The 25766-nt window shown below is 47.9% G+C and overlaps 1 protein-coding gene across 9 annotated transcripts in view; it reads left to right on the plus strand.

Annotated features, from left to right (window-relative positions):
* The first annotated feature begins 12062 nt into the window (after positions 1–12062).
* ephb3b (eph receptor B3b) overlaps positions 12063–25766 on the plus strand; it is a 52510-nt gene continuing 38806 nt past the window's right edge. For all 9 annotated transcript variants that reach the window (XM_076151255.1, XM_076151262.1, XM_076151259.1 and 6 more), the window contains exon 1: positions 12063–12839. In XM_076151255.1, coding sequence (XP_076007370.1) covers positions 12782–12839 — 58 coding nt within the window. In that variant the 5' untranslated portion in view covers positions 12063–12781. The remainder of the gene's footprint in view (positions 12840–25766) is intronic.

The raw sequence follows: 25766 nt of genomic DNA on the forward strand, positions 1-25766 counted from the left end.
GTCTCATGCGTCCACACACACACACACAGAGACACACACACAGAGTCAAAAACAAACTTTGATCTGCACTCACACGCCAAGCTCTTGTCCCACAAAAAAGGTCCTCGCACACACACCCAGTCTAGGCCAAACTTGATACTCATCTATCCACTTCAACAAGCTTAACCGCACATGCACACAAACATAAATAACACACACACACACACGGGATTCTCACTGAGCCAAAATGGGATGATTCAGCATTATGGAATGTGTTTGGGAATCCAAAAGGAGACACCTTACTTTCTACCCACACCGCCTCACACAGGTCGGGGTGGGCGTGGGCCGGGATGTGTCAGGGTGCGCTGATGACAGACACGCGACAACGGTGTCTTACACTGTCAAAGCAGAGGCACGCAGAGGCAAGACACACTCCGGTATCACATGAAAGCTAACAGACCACAACTAACATCAGAGAAAGCAATGAGAGGGATTGTTTTCCATTTAAGGAAGAGGTGAGAGGGATGAGTAAAAGGCTCCCTGGGCCAAATGGTGATCTATTCTTGGGACCAGGCGGCGGTTTTGTCATGAGAGTGATTAAGGTTTGCACTGTGTGTGTGTGTGTGTGTGTGTGAAACAATATCACAGCTTCTTACTTGTGTCCCTGCGCTGCTCTGTGCTCGTCTGGACTCATTATCAGCTGAGTTTCCTTTTCGGTTAGTTTTGGCAATAAGAGCACAAATAGTAATTGCTCAGACTTGCAGTTAATGTCAAAATAAAATCTGGCCAAGATTCAGCTTGGCAACTGCACAGTGAACACTTATATATGCATGTAACTGGTTTGAAAACGGTGAATCATCCCTGCTTATGATTGAATCTAATGGAATTTCTTCCTCCAATTATAATATGTAAACAAATGCTGCAATTCATTGTTACCCGCTAATAAAGAGTCACATGCCAAAACTGCACTCCGGTTTCTTTTTTAACAATCTGTACTTGGTAATTAAACCGAGGAGATAATGGTATTTTTGGAGAGTCACCGTCGTCATGACACCTTCTCTCCTCAGTGAGCCGCTAAGTGCTGTGAAGCTCCGGCCACACTCTTTCTGCTCCCTAGCAGGGAAATCCTAAATTGGTGAAAATGTCTCTTTTTCTGGCCATGTAACAGAAAACATCTGCTCTCCTCAGCCGCAAAGATAAAAAACGAGTAGAACCTCTGGCTTTGCTATTTTTCATTTGAACAATGGCTATTCCATCTGATGACCCCAATTTCTTCTCAAATTCGCAGTATGGAGGTTGAGGCTCTGGCTTGCCTCGGCGCTCTAACTGTTCTGATGACAGGTCACAGTGTCCGGCGTGGATGAGGACAGACAGTCTTGACACACACCACAACTGCTGTACCGCAGCACCTCACAGGGTCGCCGTAATCCTGCCGTATACCATTACACTGCATATAGACTAAACACAGGGCCAGGTGAGAGAATGACGGAGTGCGGCTTGCGTGCGTGTATGTGTGTGTGCGTTAGAGAAAGAGTGTGTGTGCGTTTTTTACGAGTTAAAGTAGCGGGGTTGGTGTGTGCGTACATGTGCTTGTATGTGTGCTTATACGTGTGCGTGTGTGGGCCTGCTGGCGTGTCTCAAAGCGTAACGTGGTGCCTCCGCTCTCACTATACGTCGGCGGACATACGACCAGTATGTGCGTGCAAGCCTGCTGGTGTGTACGGCTACATAATACAGAACAGCCTCTGCCTCCCACCCCAACATGAAGAGAAAAAAAAGGAAAAGTCACAGCCAGGAGGCCACTTTGAAATACCAGGTGCTCATTTGGCAAATCCAGGCGACCGGAGTGTTTACATTTCAACGACTGAGAGGGGAAAAAGACCAGATGCCCCCTGAGCTGCTCAGCAGGGTCCACACAGAGATCAGTCACATCGCCACGGGTGACAGACCTGTGTGTGCGTGCGTGTGTCTGTGTGTGTGTGTATATTGTGGGTGGGGTAGAAGGGTATTGGCAGTGTACTGGCCAAAGTCACAAAACACTCAGTGATGACTTGCAGTGAGTGAAATAGTGCAACAAAGCTGAAAATGAGCTGCTCTGTTGAACCCACAACTCACTCACACACACACACACACACTCGTTAGAAGGTTCACCCGTCTACTCCAAGGAACCGAGAGCAACATATGTCGAATTATATTCCGTCTCATGTCTGTGTATTCATGTGTCATACACACGAGTGGAGCGACTCAGACCCCACATGTGTGTCAGAGTCACTCAAGGAGAAAATGTGCTTTTATAGAGAGTGTGAATTAATTTATTCCCCTGGTTTTCCTCCGATCCTTGAATGCATGACCCACAAAAACGTCAAAGCGTGTCTCAAAACACGCCCCACAAACACACTCTTGGAAGTTGATCCCTGATCACACACAAGTCTCTGTTTACACGTCTGCTGAGCGGAAGCACGGCAGGTGAAGTGAAATGAGGGATGCACGACATTAGAGAGAAAATTGGCGTTGAAATGTAAACATGCATTAACATATTGTGCATGTGTTTCTTTGTTCCTTCTTCTTCGTCCTTTGATCGCCTCCATTTTCCCTCTCTTGTTGTTGACACATTCAGCAAACACCTCCAGCTCTTACTTATCCGTTAGGAAAACACTAGATTATGAACAAGAGTGTCTAACATAAAGCCAATGGCCTCTGTCTGACACACACATACACACACACACACACACACACACACACACACACACACACACACACACACACACACACACACACACACACACACACACACACACACACACACACACACACACACACACACAAACACACACACACACACACACACACACAAACACCCAGCACGCCCTATCCTGGCCGGCCCTACAACATTTTTATTGTTTCATTATGTCTACTATCAATTTGCTAGCAGTAAATTCGCTCCGTCTTGATAAAACGTCGCCTGTCAATTTGCTGCGCCGCACCTGCTCACAACAAATCACCCGGCCTCCGTCCTGACCGCTGGATCCTTCTTGGCAGAGGCTCTCAGCGCCGGCTCCATGTATCAGCAGCTCGGGGCAGTTATAGGTTATGTGTGGGTAGTTTGTGAGGAAGGCAGCCATCATTTTCGGTGGAGGTTGCACGTGTAGAAAAGTTGTGGTTTTTTCTTACAGTATAAGTCGTGGAAGTTCAGATAATAGCCAGCGTTTTTTTAATTATATTTTTTTTTAAATTATAAACAGAATATTTTCCACACAGTTTACTGTATTGTATCGAGAGGGAAGAAATGCTGCTTGTTTGTATTGCAACCAGTCGACCTGCAAGTCATGTTAAATGACATTTGGGAGGGGAAAGTGGTTGAACTCGGCCACCTCCTGCATGTTGCTGTCCGTCAAATGCTTACTGGGTACAGTCATGTGCTTGTGTGTGTGTGTGTGTGTGTGTGTGTGTGTGTGTGTGCGTGCTCACAAGTGCATGCATTCATTCCTATTGCTATGTGCAAAATGTGCAGGCTCCCAGCATGGACGCCTGCTCTTCAGTTACATATCCGTTTTACAAAATTAGCGTCTCAGGACCGGAATTTTGTCTTTTTGCTCATTCATCCGTTAAAACAGAGAGTGGAACTTCAACTTGTAGTTTTTCCGGTTTTGATTTTGTGAAGCTTTTAGTTAGATTATACAAGCAAAAGCATTGTGAGAGTGACAGAATGTGAGAAGGAAAAATAAGATTAGAAACAAAACAAAAACCTCACCCACTCAACAAAAAAAGAGAAAAACACTAGACACTAAATAAACTGATGGATCCAAAATCATCTTGAGTCATTCCCCTGATTATTGGTTGTTGCTCCCTCTGATACGAGACAGGCTGTAATGATGCCTCCATAGCAGCACGAGTGGCTGTGACTCATGAGTGGGTGAAGCGTTTGCCCTCAGAGCAGTGCGCTTTTAACTTGTTGCTCCGAATATCGATGATGTCATCCCGTGTACGCACAAACACGTCAGTGCCCAGAGGCACAACAATAACGGCGAGCTGCTTCCTCTGACTTTGCCTTAAGTCCAAACCGTCGAGACAACAGTGAAACTGCAGATCACTCGTCTGTGCTTCATCCACAGTATGGCTAGACTTCTTTGTCTCAGGGTACTCATGTATGTACTCATGTATGTACTCATCTAAGGACTCATGTATGTACTCATCTAAGGACTCATGTTTGTACTCATCTAAGGACTTGGAAACAGCAGAAAACAACCGGCTGCAGAGTCATCAACAAATACATCTGACTTATTGGTCATATTTATGCCTTTAAGGGTTAAAAAATCCAACTTGTTGCTACCGTGTTTTGTTGGTAATGTTTGTGTGGGCGCACACACTCGGAGGATCATCTGGAAAGGAGGAAGAACATAATAAGGAGACGCACGCAGAGACACATGTTGCCCTGCCGGAGTAATAAGTACGTTGGTTTCATTACACATACGCAAAGCTAATAAGGATTTAGCACGCACACACTCTAAAAACGCAAGAAAAAACACCCGCCTCCACAGACTGAGGTAATAAGGACTTGGCTGACACACGCACACACACACACACACACACGCAATGACACCCCATCCCACCAGGTGCCAGCAGGCCGTCACCTCCTCTAACCCAAAGACCAACCACCACCTCAATCTACTTGCATTAACGCGCCCTGATGTAGTTTCCGAATCCTTCAGCAGAGTTCCCCCGCCACCGTCATGTGGCCGCCGTTTCCCATGCAGCGCCCAGATCTGTGGGGTGGTGGGCGGCGGTTAAGGCCCTCTGCTTCCCATTAGATTTGGGACATGCTATATGGTATGGTTAGCATGATCGCGCACGGAGAGAGAGAGGAAAGGGAGCGAACCGGATGGGAGCCATGTTGAATGGTAGCAAGGTCTAAACTGAAACCATGTGCTTCTGTGGTCAGAGACGTTGTCATGACTAACTACCTTGGGGAGTTCAGAGGGTAGAGACGGGAAGAAAATCCCTTTTCACCTGAGTGACAGTAACTAGACGGGGATGATTTGTGGTGATCTGGCGCTCATAAAATTGAGACGGCGGAGCTATTGACCTCTGCCTCACTGCCTGGCGTACAGTAACACGCCGCCGTGAGATCTGCGACGCTTCAGTTGAACTTTAATAACGCCGGAGCCGAGCCGCAACCAAACCATCAGCGCGTCTGATGTGTTTCAAATAGCAGCAAACACCTCCCGGCCTATTTAATAAGTTTGTTTCCAGACTTGTGTATTGACAGTGACCCCCCTCTGTCTCTCTTCCCCTGCTCCCTATATCCTACAGTAGAGAGCGCCGGCCTTGTTGTGCCACCGCCGCCGACCTTTAGGGTCACACCCGCCACATGGGAGATCGGGGTTTTGCAGCTGGTCATGTTGAAAGGTGAAGGGTCGCCGGAGGATTTTCTGCGCCGGAGGAAGGAGGGAGGCCGTCAGGGAGGCGCGGTGTTGACATTGTGTTTGGACACTTTGAACAATGTTATCTCAGACAGCGAGGGGCTGTGAGCCAATCAATCATTGTGTTATTGGACCAACTCCGGTGATTATTCATCCTGGACCTTTGATATTGGGGCGACGTCAAGTGGGAAAAACTGGGCCGCACCTCTGCACTTACTCCGCCCCCCTGTTTGGGCATCAGACCCTCCTTTCCCCCCCGAGGAAAACAGTCCCGGCCGTATTTTGCTCCCCCGATATTTACTTATTAAAGTAAATCGAGTGTTCCTTTCGGTCGAACATTATGCGAAGCCGCAGAGATGGAAATGTCTGGAATATTTATGAATCCGAAGCGATTGTGTTGGCACGGAGGCTGGCTTGAGATATTTCAAGCTCGGGCCGCGGATGTTAGGAGACGGCGTATAAATCTGGAATGTACAGGCGTGCATGCCTCAGGAACGGAGAGAGGGAGGGGGGAGGAGGGGGGGAGGGAGAGGGAGAGGGAGAGGGAGAGAGGGGGGTCAGAGCGAGAGAAGCCGATGTGTTAACAGTGGTAATGGCGTAATGCACCTGCCTCCATCAGCCCCCCCTTTACACCTATACAACCACTAATACAGGCCAGTAAAGGCACCGGAGCGGAACGAGGGCGGAGGAAACGTGTTGAGGGCTGAGTGACGGGGACGTAAACGCGCCTGATGTGGGGCCTACGACATCGTTTCCTCTTCGCTTCGCTGTTTGTTACAGCTTTGACTTGTTTTGTGTTTCGACACAAACACACAGAAATGTTTTGTCCACAGTTAAAGTTTATATATATGTCATAAATGACACAAATATAACAACCTATCTCGATAAAGGTTCGTATGAAACTAAATCTTCCGTGACGGTTCTCGTAATCGTATCGTGTTTAGGGAAATGAAACGCGTAACGTGTAATTTCGAAATGCTCGAGCTGTTCGTCAGCGTTTTGCGTGTGTGTGCCTGCGTGGAACGGTGACTCCAATGTGTGTGTGTGTGTGTGTGTGTGACCGCATGTCTGTCTGTCTGCACAATGAGTGTATGTGCAATGTGGCTCGGGGGCCCGGGGGGGTAAGGGGGGGCGTCGGCTGAGTCATAAATCTGGATTCAGCTGAGACGGTGGAGCATAGCTGGAGGTGGAGGTGCTGAAAGGTGAGAGATACACACCAGAGACACACACACACATGCAGGAGCTGGGTGGAGCTGTTGGTGCTGGTGAGGGAGATGAGGAGGAGGAGGAGGAGGAAGAGGAGGAGGAGTCCAGGAAGGAGACGCTGGAGCCGGACCCCAGAGAGAGACGGAATAGGATGTTGGTGGTGGTGGTAATAGTGTGTTTGTGTGTGTGTGCGTGCGTGTCTGTGTGCATGTGTGTGAGAAGAGGAGGGTTGGTTGATGGTGGTCTCGGTGGGGGGTTCTGTTGGGGACTGCGTTTGTGATCCAGTGTTAAGTGCTCGGTCAGTGGTGAAGGTCTGGAGGATTAGACCCCCCCAGCCCCCCAAAACTGTTATGAACAACCCCCTTACACACACACACACACGCACACACGCACACAGACACCTCTTTTCTGCCTGGATTCTAGCTTTGAGCCTTTGTGAGATTCTCCAGAGCCACCCATTCCTCCTCCACCAGCTCCACCACTAAACCTTGCTTGTGCTCTCTCTCTCTCTCTCTCTCTCTCTCTTTCTCTCTCTCTCAGTTACACACACTCACACGCACACACATACAAAGTCACTATAATATAACCAACAGCGCACACATATCCTTAACTTTGCCAAAGTAAAGCAATCCTCTCATGCTCAGGCCGGACTGAGGCATATCCACGTATGTGTAAGCATGTGTGTGTATGCGAGTGTGTGTGAGAAGTCTAAAAGCATTTCTGGGGGTGGTGTATGATGATGTATGTGTTTGTATTTGCATCTAAGCATGTGATTTGTGCGGGGGGTAGGCAGGAGGGTTTCAGTTTTGGTGTTAGAAAGGGCTGGGGGTCTGCTTGTGTGTGTGTGTGTGTGTGTGTGTGTGTGTGTGTGTGTGTGTGTGTGTGTGTGAGCCCCTAATGTTACGTTGAGGAGGGAAAGTGAGACAGTGATGTGTTGGCACGAGATGAGTGGGAGTGAGGATGGATGAGGTTAGTGAGGCTCTGGATCGGCCTCAGTAGGTGTAAGCTTGAGAAATTTCCATATGGCAATAAAATGTCTGCCACTTTACTTATTGAGTTTCTAATGTGTGCCAGGTGCTGGGGGGGGGACTTCACTGGATCCTGTCTGTGAGCTAATGTGTGTGTGTCTGTCTGTGTGTGTGCAAGATGTGTTTATATGTGCAACTATTGTTTACAAAGTATAAACTATTCAACAAATGTGGGCACAAAAACAAAGCCTGTGGGACAAAGACAAAGCCTGTGGGACATGACTCAGGGACGGACACCAAGTCTACACCCTATAGTGCCTTGGTCAAGGGCAATGGCAGGAGCATTTGCTTCACACATTTCTTTTTTTTGATGTTGAGGAAACCAGAGAACATGCAAACCCCCCACAGAGCCGAGCGGGCCAGGGGGCCTGCGGCGCAGGATTCAAACCCGAAACCTTGTTGCTGTGACGCAACAGTTCTGACAGATTAGCAGATTAGCAGACCTGGTTGTGGTTACGAGTTCAAGTGAGGCGATTGCGGTGAAACTTCAACTTCAACTACGACAATAAATTCATTTCTTTCCTAAAAACCTGTGCACACTGAAACAGATTCACTCGTTTCCTCTTTAAGCCATGAAGCAACGACTGAAGCGTACATGCAGCCAACGACTGAGTCTGATCCCACAATTCCACCTTAATTGCGGTACAGAGCATGAATTGAAATATAACACGTGTGTAAAACATCTTAAGTCTTTGTAATATGTGTGTGTGCGTGTGTGTGTGCCTTGATGTGTTCCCAAAGCGAATCCCCACCCTTTCTAGCCATTAAAAAACAAAATGGCTGGATACAATTTAAGTGCCTCCCTTCACATCAGAGGCAAAGTCAAACACCAAACTGAACCCAAACAACAACAACACGTCTAATGTAAAGCACCAGGCCAGAAGTATAAACTCTGGCTATAAAACTTTTGTAAGTGCAGAGCCGCTGATTTATTAATATGGACTTCCCAGCCATAGGAGAGAGACCCCGCCCCTCCCTCGGCCCCCCCTGGTGTGTGGGTTTATATCAAGACCACATTTACAGTTTGACGCTGTTCTATCTTCCTCAGCAGAGCCATAGGGGGGGATCAGGCCGTTCGCTAACACACGTCGCTCTTACTAATCTTTGTTTATTATTGACCGAGCTCTTTAAAAGCCTCAAAAACCTGTAACACACTCCCCACTAAAGTCTGTAAAACTCCACACACAAATCCTGGACTTTAATGTTCTAATATTATAGGGTTTCTCCTTCTGCGTAAAGTCGCTCTAAAGTCTTTTTTAACCCCATTTCCTGCCGTCTGGACGCAACAGAGGTGGCCGCCGTCGCCATGAACTCGTCACCGTCGTTATGAACTCGCCGTCGTCTTCTTGTCGCCCTTTAATCGCCACCAGGCAGGAGAGTCGGGAATTTAGCGGTTTTGGCAACAAACGGCGCCCCAGCAGCCCCAGCAGCAGGAACAGCAGCAGCAGCAGCAGCAGCAGATTCCCCTTCGAGCCGCCGCAGATCCTCTTACTCAAAGTTGTCGTGCTTATGAAGTGATATTGGTTTCAAAAAAAGGCCTCCGTCACCGCGCGGTGGCGGGATGGAATTTATCTCCCAGCCAGTTCTGGGTGTTTGTGCCACTTGCAGGTCACGTCAAAGGAGCCGACGCTCACAAAAACACGCCGCCATGTTTCCCTTTATGCAGTGCAAAAGGCCAAACGTGTAAATATTTCAAACTGATCCACACCAGAGAGTGAGAACGCACAGAAACAAAACATTTCGGACCTCAAATCTTCACATTTTAAAGCAAGAAAGAAAGCAAGTTGAGGTGAAAATCAGTGTGACATTTACACAATAAAGGAAAAAGTAATGCTGAGAAGTGGAGTTTTTGTTCTTGTTTATGGGTTCTCTATTTTCTATTTCTCTCTCTCTCACACACACACACACACACACACACACACACACACACACACACACACACACACACACACACACACACACACACACACCCACACACCAAATAAAAGTAATTACAAAAGGGACAAAACCGTTACAAACTAAATGTTGCAAAGTCATTGTTTTTGCTAATTTCCCACCAGCAAAGTTTCTTCTTAATTCTCTTCATTTTCTTCTTCTGTGGTTTGTTTATTCATTTTGCATCTGTATCCATAACAACATCCCTCCCAAAATTCCCCTTTGTCATTTTTATTGTCGTAATAAAAAAAATACATCTTTGCATTCAGCACTGCAGTCTTTTCTTCTATGTTTTGTAAGGGTCACACCATATGCTCTAAACACACACACGCAGACACACACAGGCACGCACACACATGCAAGCATGAGTAACAGAAATCTAGTAAAGTGTTGGATCTATTCATGCTCTGAAATTCTACCCTTGAGTAACTGTGAGAGAGCAGAATGACATTATGTCAGCAAAAAAAATCCTTTTCAAACCTAAGATAACTCAACATAACACAACATTATCATACTTGAATTGAGCTCCAGAGGCAGGGAACCAAAGTATTGTCTCTTTCTGCTTCAAATAAAAATCCAACAACCTCAATTCTGTATATTTCTGTCATTTTAATGTAGTTTAAAGGGCAAAAACAGTGTTTGTGTCACATCATATTCAGGAGGCGATGGCAAGTAATTTTAACAGTTTTGGATTAGTGAGTAACTCATAATACTGAATATTAAGTTAGTGTGTAAAGTGTCCAGCTGGCAGATGAGTCCTAACTGTGTAACTGTGACCAGAGACAAACTGTGACCGTGACAACAGACAACACATAGAAAGTATATATGCTTCTGCTCACCAACCAGGAAATGGAGGAAGAATACGCTTCTTTATTTATGACTTTAGCCATTTGGCTTCACTTCAACATGTCACAGCTTCAGTTTAGATTCTCACCTCAAATGATCCCAAAACAGCAACAAATGGGGCCCACAAATATATACAATTACACAACATTAGCCTCATACTTTGCATCCACTCAAGATAATTACAAGGAGAATTGTGCTTATCGGTGAAAATAACGTTATACTACCAATAATAAGAACTTTATTTGCTGCTCTTCCATTCATTCTTTACAGGCAAACAGCCAAGAACGCATCAATATTCAACACAATTAATAATGAAGTTCTGCCTGCTTTTTTTTGTGGTGGCCAAGTGTTATTAATGCTGACTGAGCCAAGTTCAGCCTCCAGAACTGGACCTGTCATCTGCTCTTATACATCTGAGACTTAATTAAATGCATGAGTTGGCCAATACTAAAGACACAATAGACCGGAATATTACTTCAAATTACAGTAACTGTCAGTATTACTGCAGTATCCGTGTAACTGCCTGATACAGCAGGGTGTGCGGGGGTTATGAGGCTATTTCATGTCCAATAACCTTCCTCACATCCTTAGAACGAGCCAAATTAAAAGAGTTTCGCCTGTTTCGCCTTGTGAAATAGTGAAATAAATGTCGAGATGTAAGTTTATTAGCGGTTTAGAACAATAATACACAGGCTTAACCCGTTACGCGTCTGTAAACGGAGAGATTAAAGAGAAATTAACTTCTGTCTTTTGAGTTATTCCGGAAGAGAGAGAAAAAGGCAAAATTCCAGTTTTTAACTCCGTCGATCCGCAGCAGCAGAAACGCAAATAAAAGATTCCAAACTTGCGCTGTAAAATCTTTCCGCTGTTAAAACGCGTCTCCGTCGCTGTGACGCGCTTTCAGGATGAAAGAAGATGTTTTAATGCTTCTAACGCGGACTCAGTTATATTACATAAAGATTAAAGTAGTATTAGATTAATCACATGTTGTTTTTAAACGGAATCCAACATAATAAACGCGTTAAAATGCGATGATACTCACAGGAAAACGGAAGTGGCTGATGCGTAATATTCCAGATTTGGTCGCTGGAGATGCGAGATTAGTTTGATTTTTTTCCTGCATAAAAGCAGCGTTTAGTTTTCAAAAAAACATTAATAAAAAAACTCCAAAGAAACTTCCTTTCCTCCGTTTGCACTCGGAGGGAGCGGAAGGGACCCGCAGGGGGGCGCTCGGTGTCCGTGCCAGTGCACCGGCGCCGGGGAGGGAGAGGAGCGGAGCGTAGAGCCGCGGAGAGGAGAGCCGGGGAGAAGGGAGGGAGAGGCGGACACCCTGCCGAGAGTGACCGGGAGATGAGAGGGGAGAGGCGGGCAGGGCGACGGGGAAAGAGTCGCGGAATATGACCGGAGAAAAACGTGCAGAAAAGTAGAAAATAATAAACGTATCACGAATAAAAGCGATGTTTACATAAATATGGACAGGAAGTAGATTGTACGTTTAGAAAAGTTGATTGTTTTTAAGGATAAACGTGAGACTGAATCAGTGACAGGATGGACATTTTTGCAGTGCAGCTGCTTCAACCGTAACCCCTCCTCCCCCCCCTTCTCTCTCCCTTTCTCTCTCTCTCTCTCTCTGTCTCTCTCTCACACACACACACATACACACACACACACTCCCTCTCTCTACGTCTCCACTCCTTCCACTCATTTCGACGCCGCACGCCGAGCGGAGCACACCGCGGTCAGACAGACGCACTCTCTCACACACAGACAGACTCGCTCGGTGGGACACAGTTTCACCCGAATCATCTGTTCGAATCCCCGCGGCTGCTGATTCTGCTTCTTCCTCCACCACGGGACTTAACACACTCGGTCGTGGACGCGTGTGAGCGGCGCACATGTCCAGCTGGGACACATAGACACACAGACACACACACCATGGTGCTGCTGCTCTCTGCCTCTTTGATCACAGAGAAAGTGTGTGTGTGGATCTCTCTTGATTAACTGTGTTTCTCCGTCTGCCACTGGAACTATAATATCACGGATGCGCGGTGATCACGGAGCGGACTACTTGTTTTCACTCGGTTTGCCCGGTGCGAGGTGAAGCCAGTGGAGGGACTTCCAGCCACCGTCGCCTCTGTGGTTGAGACAGGAAGACACGCTGGGGATCAGGAGCGGCTGGTTGCACGTTTTGAACCCGAATCGAGGCTGTTTCCCCCCGTTACGCATTGCTGGTGAATGGGGCGAACTCCGGTCCTGTTGGCATAACGCAGCTGGGACTGGGACAGGGATCAGGACTGAGACCGGGACTGGGACTGGATTGTATTACCGTGGGTCTCTTTACATGTCCGACCTGACCGCTTTTTGACAATGGATTACTTTCTGCTCCTCTGCAGCCTCTTGCTGCCTGTGATCTCCGCCGTTGAAGGTAAGATTCCTTATTTCTACCTTTTTTATCTAGGAGCGTTCCTGTCGCGTTCCAAGCTTCTGTTTACCCTCAGCGGCTCGGTAACGCAGCACTAAATAAACCCCACATACCCAAATTCATCTATTCCATCCTTGTTAAACTCCTAATTTCATTTCCAAAGTGGCCATCTGTCTTTTTTTGAAGGCTCCTTAATGACATTAATGGCTTTACGCAGCGAATTGAAGCTTCTCCGGTTGGTTCAAAGGTTTCAATACACATTTGTGATGCGCGTCAACCCAAAGCTCATCCATATCAATGCCGCTGGTGTGTGTTCCAGTCCGGGCTCTGCTAACTGATCCCAGGCTGCTCGCTGCGTCTCACCAGGGCGCCGCAGCTCCAGACCTCCGGACCTTTTCGCTCGGGTCGGCGCCGCGTATTTTAGGGCACTGTTAAGTGTGTGTGTGTGTGTGTGTGTGGCCTTTTCACAAATAGACTATCAGCCTAAGTCCTATACTATAAACAATGCGCTAAATTATATTTTTTTCCTTCAGCTTTCTGACATTTCCAAGTCAAATGTTCCTCGTATCCAAATATCCTCTTAGATATCAATTTCGTTTTTTTTGTTGGTTATATTTTCTCTCAAAGTAGCCCCGATTTATTCATCGATTTGTTATCTCCTAACAGACTACATTTACTGTAGTAGCGTCTCATAATAAAGCAAACTCCCTTTGTTGACAGCCGGATGGAGTCGGTGCGTAAAATCGATTTGGAGAAATTCTACCTCGCCGGGAAGCTCCCCGCTCTCCGGTTGTCCTTCTCTCCGCGTTTACACCCTCACGCTGTTCCATGTGTGCGTGTATGTGCGCGTGAGTGTATGTATGTAGACTATAGGGGCCCGGAGCCTGGTCGGGTCTGTGTGCAGTAAAGTGGGACACTGTGTCACTGATTCGCTCCCTCGGCTCGATCACAACAAGCCCGAATCAAAAACATAATAAAGTCTTATCTCGAGTGTAAATATGAGGTCATTTTATATCATAAACAATAATCGTCTGTGTCTTAAACGAATAATCGAAATCGTGCTACTTTCTAACACAACTTTAACTTTATTGAAGGAATTTTCTACTTGGGCTCTTAACGGCTATTTCGGCCTCTCCCTCTCTCCCCCTTCTCTCTCTCTCTCTCACACACACACACACATCCAGCAAACACAGTCAGGATACATTTTCAAACTCGATATCATTCGATTAATCGCAAACGATCCAGTCAAATTATCAACACAGGGGTTAAAAGATGACCTCATTAGGAAGCGAAATCAAATTCGGACTATTTAAATACATTTGCCATCAGACTCCTGCCACATCAGCACCGTGTGTGAGCTCGACTCCCTCCATCATATTTCATTATCCAGCCGCCGTGTTTTGGTGCTTTGACCCTAAATCAAGCGCACCTCCTCTGGCCTGTAACACTCCAGCTCATATATGAACCTTTCTGACTCCACTCGTTGATTACTTTACTTCTCCAGACGTGTAAAGAACACGAAGAACACCACAGAGAGACTCGAGCTGATCAGATACGAGTCGCTGGTTTATTATTGGTGTGTGTGTGTCGTGATAACAGGACGACAGGAAAGAAGCTCGGACCCCACAGAATAGACACCAGTTTGTGATGTCAGGGAGTGAATAGATGAATCGAGTGACGTGTTCTAGTCAATTTGAGTCCCTTTCCCCTCCAATGAGTTACATTATGGTGCGATTAGACGCTTTCATCGTCCCAACTGGACCCCTGACAGTGCTCCCCCCAAGAGGTCACGGGACCCCAGTTGGGAACCACTGACTTAAAACACATGGTCCTGAATGGATAAGTAGAGGAAGAGAGAGAGAGGAGGAAGAGGAATAGAGAGAGAGAGAGAGAGAGAGAGAGAGAGAGAGAGAGAGAGAGAGAGAGAGAGGGAGATAGAGAGTCTGGGTTGATGCATTTCGTTACAACAGTCAATTCCACACGTAAATGACGCCATAACTTGTATCAGACTGGCCTGACTGGGGGCTGGGAGGGAAGGGGGGTCTGGGCCGGGTTGGGTGGTGAAGGGGGGGTACCTAAGCTTCTAATCCAGCCAGGTGATTTATGCCCCCCTCCCGCTGGGACTCCTCTGGGCTCTCCGGCTTTATGGTGATTTAGTGGAGGAGCGAGCGGGCCGATGGGGGAACTTTCCCCCGGCTGGCCTGCGCCTCTCCCGGCCACACAAACCCCGGAGAAGCGCCCTTAATTAATTCATCTTCGTTCCCCCACTTTTAATCCACTTTCTGCCTGTACTCGCGGTTAAATGTGTCTTCAATATGTTTTCTTCCCCTCTCCTTGACAATTCAGACTGTTTTTAATTATTTCATTAAAGTCTTATTAAGCGCAGGGTTGGTCTGGTTCGTGTTGCCTCGGTGGCTGTAAACTTCCAAAAAGAAAAAAAGAATCAGCTGCATCGTATTGATATCGACGTATGTAAGTGATTTTGGAGGGGAGTTCGTTTAGTTACTTAGTGAATTATTGAATTTCAAAGAGACATTTAATACAATTTGATGTTTTGTGTGCTTGTGTGCATGTGTACGAGAGTAGAAGCCCGTAAACACAACACGTCATTCCATCTAATTTACTGTATCTTTATTTAAATGAGCAGAGCCTGATGTTTTATGGTTTTGTGTGTGTGTGTGTGTGTGTGTGTGTGTGTGTGTGTGTGTGTGTGTGTGTGTGTGTGTGTGTGTGTTCGGCTGTTGAACTTGGAGCTTCTCTCCCTCTCTCTGTGTCTCATTGTGCAGCCGGAGACTAATCGCGCCGCTGACAGTCCTGTGTGGCGTTCATGGGCTTCGGTTTCTCTCTCCGGTGTGTAAATCACACACGCTGGAGGGAGGAAGTGAGGAAGAGGAGTTTAAAATATGCACAACACCTCCGTGCTTCTCTCCGACAGTCCAAAGATCATTTGCTTTGATGCAATTTGTCTCCGTTTTATTGTCCAATACGCGTCGCTGTCTGTCTGCGCTTCAAAGCTCCCGATAAACACGCATTTCCCTTTCTTATCGCCACTATTTCACCCTGCAATCAGAAGAGGAAGTTCTATCCCTCACGTCTCTAATCTGAGCAGACTTTTGTATTAACTGAAACGTTGTTTTGATCGTTTGTTTTCGAGTTTGGACCAAAAGCTAAAGCCGTTTGAGGTGATTTTTTTACTTCTTAACTGGGACAAATGGGCTTTTCTTTCTCATGTTTATGGTGATGCGTTTGTGGACAGATTCCACTCATCCACGGGCCTTTGAAGCGCACATGTTTCTCTGCTTCAGTGTGGGTGAGATCACACCTCCACAGGAGCTCTTCCTCGGCCTCATTCTGCACTTGGCTCTTTATTCTTCTCCTCATTCCTTCATTTAACCGCTATTCTCGCTCTTTAGCACTGAACCTCCTCCAGTGTTCCCTTTATAATAATATCCTCTAAGCAAGCGAAGGTATTAGTTGGTGATTTATTGGGATATTGTGAGTGACGGGAGGGAGTGACGATGTTAACCTGTGAGCGTCTCATCACAACAAAACGAGTTTCAAAATAAGACACACACGTGATTAAATCTGAAGTTAATTCTTATGGTTTGGGATAGTTTCATCTTGTCTAAAGCTGAAGCGCACTGGGGCCATTTTGTCGGCATAGTTACTCTCCGTAGGCCTGTCAGCCTTCATTTACAATATCAGCGTGTGTGTGTGTGTGGCCTGAGCGGGGGTCAGGCTCCACTTTCCCTAAAGAGCCATTTTGCATTCGGCATTCAGAGGAAAATCACTCAACAAATGTGTTTAGGGTCACAATTGAAGCGACAAAGGGAAACTATTAGCGACTCTATAGGAGCAGATCAGAGTGACTATAGAAGAGCTGAGAGGAAGGAGGAGAATTAGCAAAAGAAAAGAAAAGAAAAGACACCAATCACTATCTATCTATCTATCTATCTATCTATCTATCTATCTATCTATCTAATTTATTAAAATTTATTTTTTCAACACAATATGTGGTAAAAATCTAATCTAAGCGTATATAAACGTTTTTCTGTGTTTTATAAACACACAAAAAAGAAAAATAAACTAACTTAATCTTAAAAATCCCCCTCATCCACTCGCCCACACACGCGCGCACACACACTCGCTACAAAGTGTGAATTGCCACGGTGTTATTGATCGCAGGAATGAGGCGTTTAAGGCACATCATTTGCTCCGTAGACGCCATCACCACTTTATAAGAGCATCTATCACTGCGCCCTGAGTCAATGAGCTGGACGCAGACTGACTCTGCTTAGGTCGTGTCAAAATAAAAGTAAAAGTATATAAACAATATATGTAATATGTTATAATATATTCCACTAAGTGATGCAGATAATATTAATATTTGTGATTAATTGTTAAATCAGTAATATAGTGATTTATTGACTCATTCTAAACATTATGTCATCGTTTAGTTTTCTGTCTGATCGGATCATTTTTGGTTGATTTAATTTGCAAAAAGTGATTTTATATTTAAAAAACATAAAAAAAGTTGAAAAACTGAGCGTTATAATTATAATTTTTGCTGGCAGTATTATGAGAGCACAAGTTATAAAGTAAGTACGTAATAATTCTACAACACCGAAGACATTTTTGGGAAAGTTTGTAAAGTGTCTTATTTATGGTTCTGTGTGGATCCACATTAAATAGATTTGTTGTGAACTAATCACGTTTCGCGACATTTATTGTATTTATCACATTTGCAGGCTGATAATGTGGAACAGCAGCATCGATTGAGTTTGGCATTCATAGATACACTTAAAAATAACTATAAATTATATAAATATCAAATATGAGTAAATATTAATAAAGGAATAGAAGAAAGAGCCGTGATCCATGACCTAGTATGGTTGTATATTGACCTCGACAGAGATCCAGCCAGTGGGTAGGTCATACGCTTGGCGGCAGCCATGTTGAACAGATGTACAGTGACTTAGGTTCAGATTGGTGTAAGGCGCTCAGGAGGAAGGGGGAGTGATCGTGGACATGTTAGGAGCCGGGTTGGGGTGGGGCTGGGCGGGGGGGTGCTGATGGTGGCTGAGATAGGGGGGTGGGGGGGGGGCAGCTTTGGATCAGAGCCCCAGAGAGCAGCAGCACTGACAGACTCTACAGATGCAGCCGGCCTGCGGGAGAGAGCTCATGTGCGTCGGCTGACAGTTCACGGGTCAAATGGCTGCGCGTAAAGATTCACCGAGCTGGAATTTCTCATGCGAGCAACCAACAGCCATGTCAGGCCTGCTGGGACCTTCACGTCAATGAGGATGAGGAAGAAAAGCCTGGAAATATAGGGAAGCAGTAGAGTCAGCTTTATTCCTCCGGCTCTGTGATGAGGAGTCTATGTTGAAGATGAAGCAGACTGACCTATATTGTCTCAAATGCTATCCAGATACATAGTTATCAGCAGATAAGCACAGTAGTGTCCAGTATACAGTCAGATACACGGCAGAATGGACTCACAGCGGCGCGCTCGGATGCGTGTGGATGTGAGAGTGTGTGTTCAGTATGTGGCGTTCGTGTGTGCAGGCCATCCTGGCATCCGACAGTGAGGCCTTGTGGGAGATCAGGTCTTTGACACTCAGTGTCGACAGCAAGCAGGGGAGGGCAAATGTGTCTGGGCCTGCCCACTGCACGCACACACACACACACACACACACACACACACACACACACACACACACACACACACACACACACACACACACACACACACACACACACACACACACACACACACACTGCTGCTGTCTATAGTCAGCCAAGCAGAACAAGAGAGAGAGAGAGGGAGGGAGAGAGAGCTTGAGAGAGACGGGGAGAGAGAGAGAGAGAGAGAGAGAGGAGGGCAGAGATGTGTGTGTGTGGACTCAGAGAGAGAGAGAGAGAGCGAGATGGGTGGTACAGCTAGGGGGCAGGGGTGTGTATATAAGCATGTTTGGGGTTGCGAAGGGTCTGCGTGTGTGTGTGTGTGTGTGTGTGTGTTTGGTGCTGGGTTTTGTCTGGCTAAGCTGCGTATCAGCTGGGAAGGTGGTTTGCTTAATAAAAATATGCCAATATTTAAGAGCTAGAATGACTTTGGTGTTGGGAAAAACCAAACAAACTCCATAACAACACTCAAGTTAGAACTTGTTTGTTTATTTTTCAAAGGCGAGGTCGGCATCTGTACGTTTAACACTGAATGCTGGGACTGTGTGTGTGTCTGTGTGTGTGTGAACGGGCTGGATGGGTGTGTCCACACATTCTGGGCCCCTCCCTCCTCCCTCTCTGCCTTCTTCTTGTGTTAACGGATTTTAACACGCTGACCCAATGCTTGACGTCACATTAACGGCCATCGAGGTTGGCGTTTTATGTCCATAAAGCGACCCATGTGTCAAAATGTCCTGTGACCCCCCCATCCAGAGGTCATGGAGGGGGGGATTTGAATGAATGAGGAAGAGGAGGGGGGGAGGAGTTCACTCGCCTGGCTAGTCTTGCTATTTCGTCACAATAGCCGTCTTAACACAATCAAGCTCCAGGGGTTATGCTACTGCAGCGGCGAATAAAAATACACAGACAGAGGATGTGTGTGTGTGTGTGTGTGTGTGTGTGTGTGTGTGTGTGTGTGTGTATTTACAGAGACACAGCGTGCGGCTCTCCCCGGCTCGTTGACACACATAAACACTCTAACAATCAGTACAGAGAGCAGGTCAGGGATGCCTAGGGCCCAGCTGAGGGGAGCAGAGGAGGAGGAGGGCTGAGGCGTGGAGTTTGAGTTTGGAGAGGAGGGGAGGGGAGGAGGGGAGGGGTGGGTGACGTCACCAAAATGGCTGTTTGATCCGTCTCATGTCTCTGCTTTACAAGCCGCAGACTCTCCTAACGAATTTTGCCGATGGAGCGGAAAAGAGAGAAGAGAGAAATCTTTGATATTGTGTGTAAAAAGCGAAACGTGCCGGTTCCATCTGTGCGGCTGTGAAACAGTTTTGCCTACAGGGCAGGAAAACCAAGACCCGGTCACCTGGTCTCTCCGCTCCTCCTGGTCCTGTTAAATGGAGAGAGGGATCGGCAGAGAGCTTCAGCGTAGCAAAGCGGTTGAAGACGGGAGGTTCTTTTTGAGGCGCAGAGTCTCGCTGCAGGCCTTGTTCCCTTGAAGAGCAGGGAAACAGCTTTTGTTCATTTTCAAACAGTCATCGTTGGTATGCAGACGTGTGACGAGGAGGAGGAGGAGGGGGAGGAGGGGAGCTTCAAGGAAGAGCAACACAAGTGTCAGTTAAAAGCTGCACCAGGGAAAAGTGTGTGGTCAAGGGTTGGAGGTGTGCGTGCGTGCGTGCGTGTGGTTCCACCAGGCCACAGTCTCACACCTCAGCTCATCCCTGTGCTCTTCATCTGCGTCAGATAGACTCTCCACCTGCTCTTCATCTGCACTTCAAAGGGCCTGCAGGCAGGAAGAAGGCTTTGCGCGCCTGTTACCCATTTCTTCCTCTTCTGGAGGACAGCGGCAGGCTTAAACAGGGACCCCCCCCTTCCCCATTATCAGGCGGATTCACTCTGAACGCCTCAAACTCGTCTTCCCTCGCACGCTGTGAACTCCGCAGTTCTCAGCGGCGATTGCACGTGACCTTTTTTTTCGGGCGTATTTTCCATAATCCCTGCGGTTCCTCTGCCAGCTGTGGGGAGCATTTATTTAACCTTAGCTCCAGCCCAAACAGCGTCTGGTTCCTACACTGACTTTAATGCAGAAGTGAATGGATTTAGAGGACAATGAATGCAGGGGTCACAAAGCCACAAAGCGGCTGTGATGAAGGCAAATATGGAGGCAGTTGAGCAAATGGGGAGGCGTTAAGTTCCTCTACGCCTCGACACCTGTGCATCTGCTGAAACTGTGGCCTGGAAAGAGTTGTAAAGTGTGTGTGTGTGTGGGGAGGGGGGGAGGAGGGTGAGCAGAACACAAATACACTCACAATAGGTGTTTGCAGCAGATAAGAGAAGGGAAAAGTTGTTGCGTTGCGAAGTAAGATGCAATCAGCTGCAGCCGGTGGAGTTTATTAGATTTAAGATGTGTTACACGGCTGATTTTCTCATTAAGGCGTCAGAAAAGAAGTCAGATTTACTGCAAACACGGCTGCGAATGACTTTCACACTTCCACACACTCATTCTCTCACTCACTCACATATGCCAGGTGCGTGTGACGCGGGCGACTGTGATTTTTAACACACGGAGCGATTAGACAAGTGGCGCTGTGAACCACTAATTGCAAAGAGCGCAGATGAAAGCCCGGGACCCTATAGGCCTGACCCCCCCCCCCCCTCCCTGCTGTGCCAAGTCAGGCCCACAAATGGTCGCCCCCCCCCCCCCAAACACCCCCCTGTTCCTCTCTCACACCCTCTGCTCACACACAAACACATCCACACACTTAACACACACCAATGCTGACAGTTATTCAGTCGCACACACAAGCACACGCATGTTTCCTCTCAATACTCATCCCCCCCCTCCGCACAAACCTTCACTCCCCGACCCCGCTTGTTGGGGTCAGTGCCCACATGCCTACCCACTCCCCTGCTAATGAATCAATCAGCTGGTTCCATTCATTTAATTGCTGTCAGAGCCCATTGATCACACCCCCCCCCCCCCCCCCCCAGCAGGGTGCCGCGGAGGCTGAAGTGAAAGACAACTCGCCTCTAATCCACTTTGGTATATAGGGTTTTTTGAAGGTGTGTGTGTGATGATGGAGAGAGGAGATGAAGCAAAGTGTCTTCTAGAGTTCATCCACGGCGTCTGACCTTCCCACTACCTTTGCAAGACTGCACACGTGTGTCAGCGCTGCAGTTTCCAACATCACAGGGAGGATTTCAGGTAGCGGGCGGCGGATTTCAGACGCACGGAATTCGAGTTCTCTCCCCCCCCCCAACCTTCTCACCCCCCCCCAACCCTCCCCCACCATCCCGCCTCACCCCTCCCTTTCTGGTGCTTGAGCCTGGACTTTGGCTGGGTGAGCGGCGCTGCGCGGTGGGTCCGCCTCACGCCACGCTCTCCTCTCCCACCTACCGAGTCAAAGTCAAATAGGTTATTAGTCATTAAAGCCCCCGCAAAGTTGTGGAGCAGCCTGTGTGTGTTTGTGTGTGTGTGTACGTGTGTGTGTGAAGCCAGTGAGAGAGAAAACAGAGGGCTCTCACTTTCAAAAGGCCACTTGGTTCTGTTTATTGCCCAGCCAGTTCATTTCTAGAGGTGTTGAGGGAAGCGACAATGCGGACTGGGCGGCTTCACAGAGGGAGTGAAGGTAAAATGAGTCGGAGGGGCAATAGAGAGGGAGGGAGGGAGGGAGGGAGGGGGACAGAGCAACAATGCCTTCTAGGATGGCGAGATCCATCTAAGCAGAGACACTGCAATCTCCTGTCTTGGATGTTTGCCACCGACCCATCCTCCGTGTTGACACGCGCCAACCACAAGATGCAGAATGATTAGGGCACAGAGGAAGAGCTGCCTCTTTCCCCTATCTACCTCCTTCTCACTTCCCATGTCTCCCCTACACTCCACTCGGCCTTGCTCGTTTCTCTCCCTCTCTCTGTCTCACTCGTGCCAGATGAAAGGTGCAGGATTCTGATGCAGCCTGGAAGGAAAAATCTGCCAACAGTTTTTAAGCGAATCTGACAAGCAGAGCCGTTCAGATCAATGGCAACATTGCGCGGCCGGGTTTTCGCGACGCAGCCCTTCGATAGTGTCAAAATAGGTGAGTCGATGGCAGCTGGAAAGAAATAATGACACCACCATTGAGCGGGGGGCAGAGGAAGTGAAGGGTGGGGGAGGTTATTACTCATTGTGGGAAATCAACGCTTTCTTTGAAATAAATCACAGTATCATGGTTCAATATTAAGCCCTTTTATTGACGGGCAGACGGGAGTGCAGATGTGACTGAATTACACGGGCCTGTGTATTTTACTGCCATTCACCTGGAGGAAGTCTGGCGTTGTGTACCTGCCCGTTTAGCGGAGCGTAATCAGAAGGTGCCAGTGACTTCAAGCTTCCCGTCAGCATTGTGCCAGCCAGACAGCCTGGCGCTGCGTCTTGCCAAAGAGGAAGAAACCCAAAGGTACCCAAACGCTTCTCACCAAAACAGGTGGGCATTAAAGAAGATCCTCCGCACACAATGCCTCCTTTTCTTCGCCCTCTTCTCCTCCGGGTTCTTCACTCTCTCCGGCCCTGCCCGTCGCTCCCCTAGCCTGCCCGTCTCTCTTTGAACCGTTAATCTGATCCCTTTCTGCACCGTCCTGCCCTCTGTGACTGCAGCTTATCAGGGTTACAGTCGCTCCTAATTGCGGTATGCCCTTGTGATATAAAAATCACCGTAGCGACAGTCAGCAGCTGAGAGACAGATGCTATTTACTGCCCTGCGACCCTTTGTTGTTGCCTTGTCGCTTGATAAGGTCCTGACTGTCAAGATGACTCCCGCTATTGTGAGAGAAAACGAGGGAAGTCTGCAGTTTAAAGGCAATGGCAGAGGTGTGTCATCCAGCTTCACCCCCCCGACCGACATTTCCTGTATCTCATACAGGCCAAATGCTGTTTCTGCAGACAGCAAAAAAAAGGGGGAAACCAAACGTCAGGCTCATGCTATGACACCTACATGACAGGTTTAGCACACACCCTCTCTCCCAACCCGTCATTGTCGCTCACGGCTTCTTTCGCTCCCCCCACCTAGCAGTTTACTCGTCTGTCTGCATGGGACAATAGAAAGATTAGTGTAGAAGGGCAAGTAGAGACAGAAAAGGGCGAGAGTGCTGCTGCAACGCGATCCGTCGCTTTAGGTGGCTGAGGGTGTCTAAGTGTGAGGCGTGTGAGGGTTCTAAATGCCTCAGTCGAACAAGCCGGAGTGTGAAAACAATCGGCAGGGACATGAAAGTGTGAGGGGGGGGGACATACAGAGGGGTCGGATAACCTCTGGCCAGATGGGCACGGTCAACTGAACGGGGGAGGAAAGGTTATTGCGGGGGCGGGGAGGGAAGGAGAGGGGAGGAGAGGGGGGGGGGAGTGTGCGATGTTTACGCCACTGGTGTCAGGAAAGGGATACAAACGCGTCACCCTCGTGCCACTGTTGGCCTCTGCGGGTCCCTGGGGGTGCAGGAACTAAAAGGGTGGTGATGATTAGAGATTCAATTTGGCGCTCCATCAATCAATGCCACCAAGGTAGCCAGGACGCCGGCCTGATCGCCCCCCCTCCCCTTGCAAACCAGATTGGGTTCAGTCCCTCTTGGGATTCACGCCCTTTTTTTCACGCTTTGTTAATTAAGCGACCCCCCTCCCCTCCCTCTCCGCACTTACTTATTTATGAATCTTGGCTTCGACCGGTATTGGAGACCCCTCGCTCGTCCAACCCCCCTAATTAGTGCGTCACTAATGGCCCCCTAGCTCGCCCAGACGATCCATACCATCTCAACGCCGACCCCCCACCGCTCCCCTCCACCCCCCGAGTCTGTCTATCTATCCACACACAGAACCATAACACCCCCCCCGGCGTGACCTTGGCGTTACACAACCCACATTGTCTGGTGTTGTGTTTCCCGTGGTAATGAATAAAGTGCCCCATATGGGATAATGAGGCAACACTTAAAAAATCAATTTCCATCTGCGTCGGTCTAAGTAATTCCTCACCTGTTCATTAACCCAAGAACAGAGACGTCTGAATGTGTCCAGCCGTCGGGCCGTTAGATATGGAGGCACATCTGAAGCAGCAGCAGAGTGAGTGAGCGGCTGGGTGTGGGTGAGATATTAACACACTCCCACAGCACCCAGGGGCCCCGCTGATTGAACCCTGCCATGATTTATTACCGCTCTGTATATCCTCCTTATACAGATTGGTGTCTAAGTCGCGTAATCGGAGCGCGTCTAAACCGCCACCCTAGTCGGACCTTTTTTTTTTCGAATCAACCGCGTCGGCACGGTAACGTCGCTCCGATAATAACCACCTCTGATTACTGTAACTACCAATCAGTCCTGCCAAACTCTCAAACGCCCCGAAAGCCTCTTTTTTCCTTTCTTCCGTCCGACGATGAAGTCACCGATCAGGGTCAGCGAGCTCATCCGCCGCGGCCTTGCCTGGTGTGGTTTCGAATCCCATAAACGCCGATCCTGAATCAGATTTACTGGCTGGCGGCGCTGAGATTTATTTGCACGCTGCTCAATTCCTGGCGGGTTCAGGGTCGGGGCCGGTGACTAATCAGGTTAGCGCCGATCCACACCCTGTGGTTTGGAGGAGCTCGCTCGGACCACCAAGTGCTCTGGCTTGTACGTGTGTGTGTGTATACGGGACATAAAGCACACACACTCCAGCACGGTTACGCCAGTGGTGATATTTTTGGGTACAGCTCATTTCCCGTTTCTTTCAGTTTTGGAGGGAGGGAAAACTTGCACCTCGTTATTGTTTATTCCCTTCAAAATTCATTGCCACAGGCCACAACAGAGCAGAATCCAGCTGCTAATGGTTGAGCTTAGGCATAAATGTGAGGATTGTTATTTTTTTAACTAGCTAACTGTGCCACAGGGCGTGTTGTAAGGATCGCACAGGGACAAGGAGAGTTAGGTGAGGGAACATCAGGAGGAGGAATGAAGCATTTAACCCTCGCTCCTCTCGGACTATTGGGGTTGACTTCCAAATGCCAAAAATGTGAATCTGATTATCAGCGCGGAAATCCCCCTGTCCGCCTTTTATAAAAGATTCAGTGTGTGTGTGTGTAGGTGTGATGAGGCAGAGAGAACAAAGGAAGGAAGAAAGATATGGAGACGGATAGAAAGCTTCACAGAAATGGATGAAACACTCCAGCAGACATCATCAGAACCTGTTGAGTGACTGAGTCGTCCCCTGACCCGACTTGTTAAGCTCGATGGCGTCATTCTAAAGTGACCGGGCTGTCAAAACAGTA

This window comes from Genypterus blacodes, unplaced genomic scaffold, assembly GCF_046128005.1.
Source record: "Genypterus blacodes isolate CSIRO-AG114 ecotype Tasmania unplaced genomic scaffold, CSIRO-AGI_Gbla_v1 ptg000054l_1, whole genome shotgun sequence".
In the NCBI taxonomy this organism is placed as follows: Eukaryota; Metazoa; Chordata; class Actinopteri; order Ophidiiformes; family Ophidiidae; genus Genypterus; species Genypterus blacodes.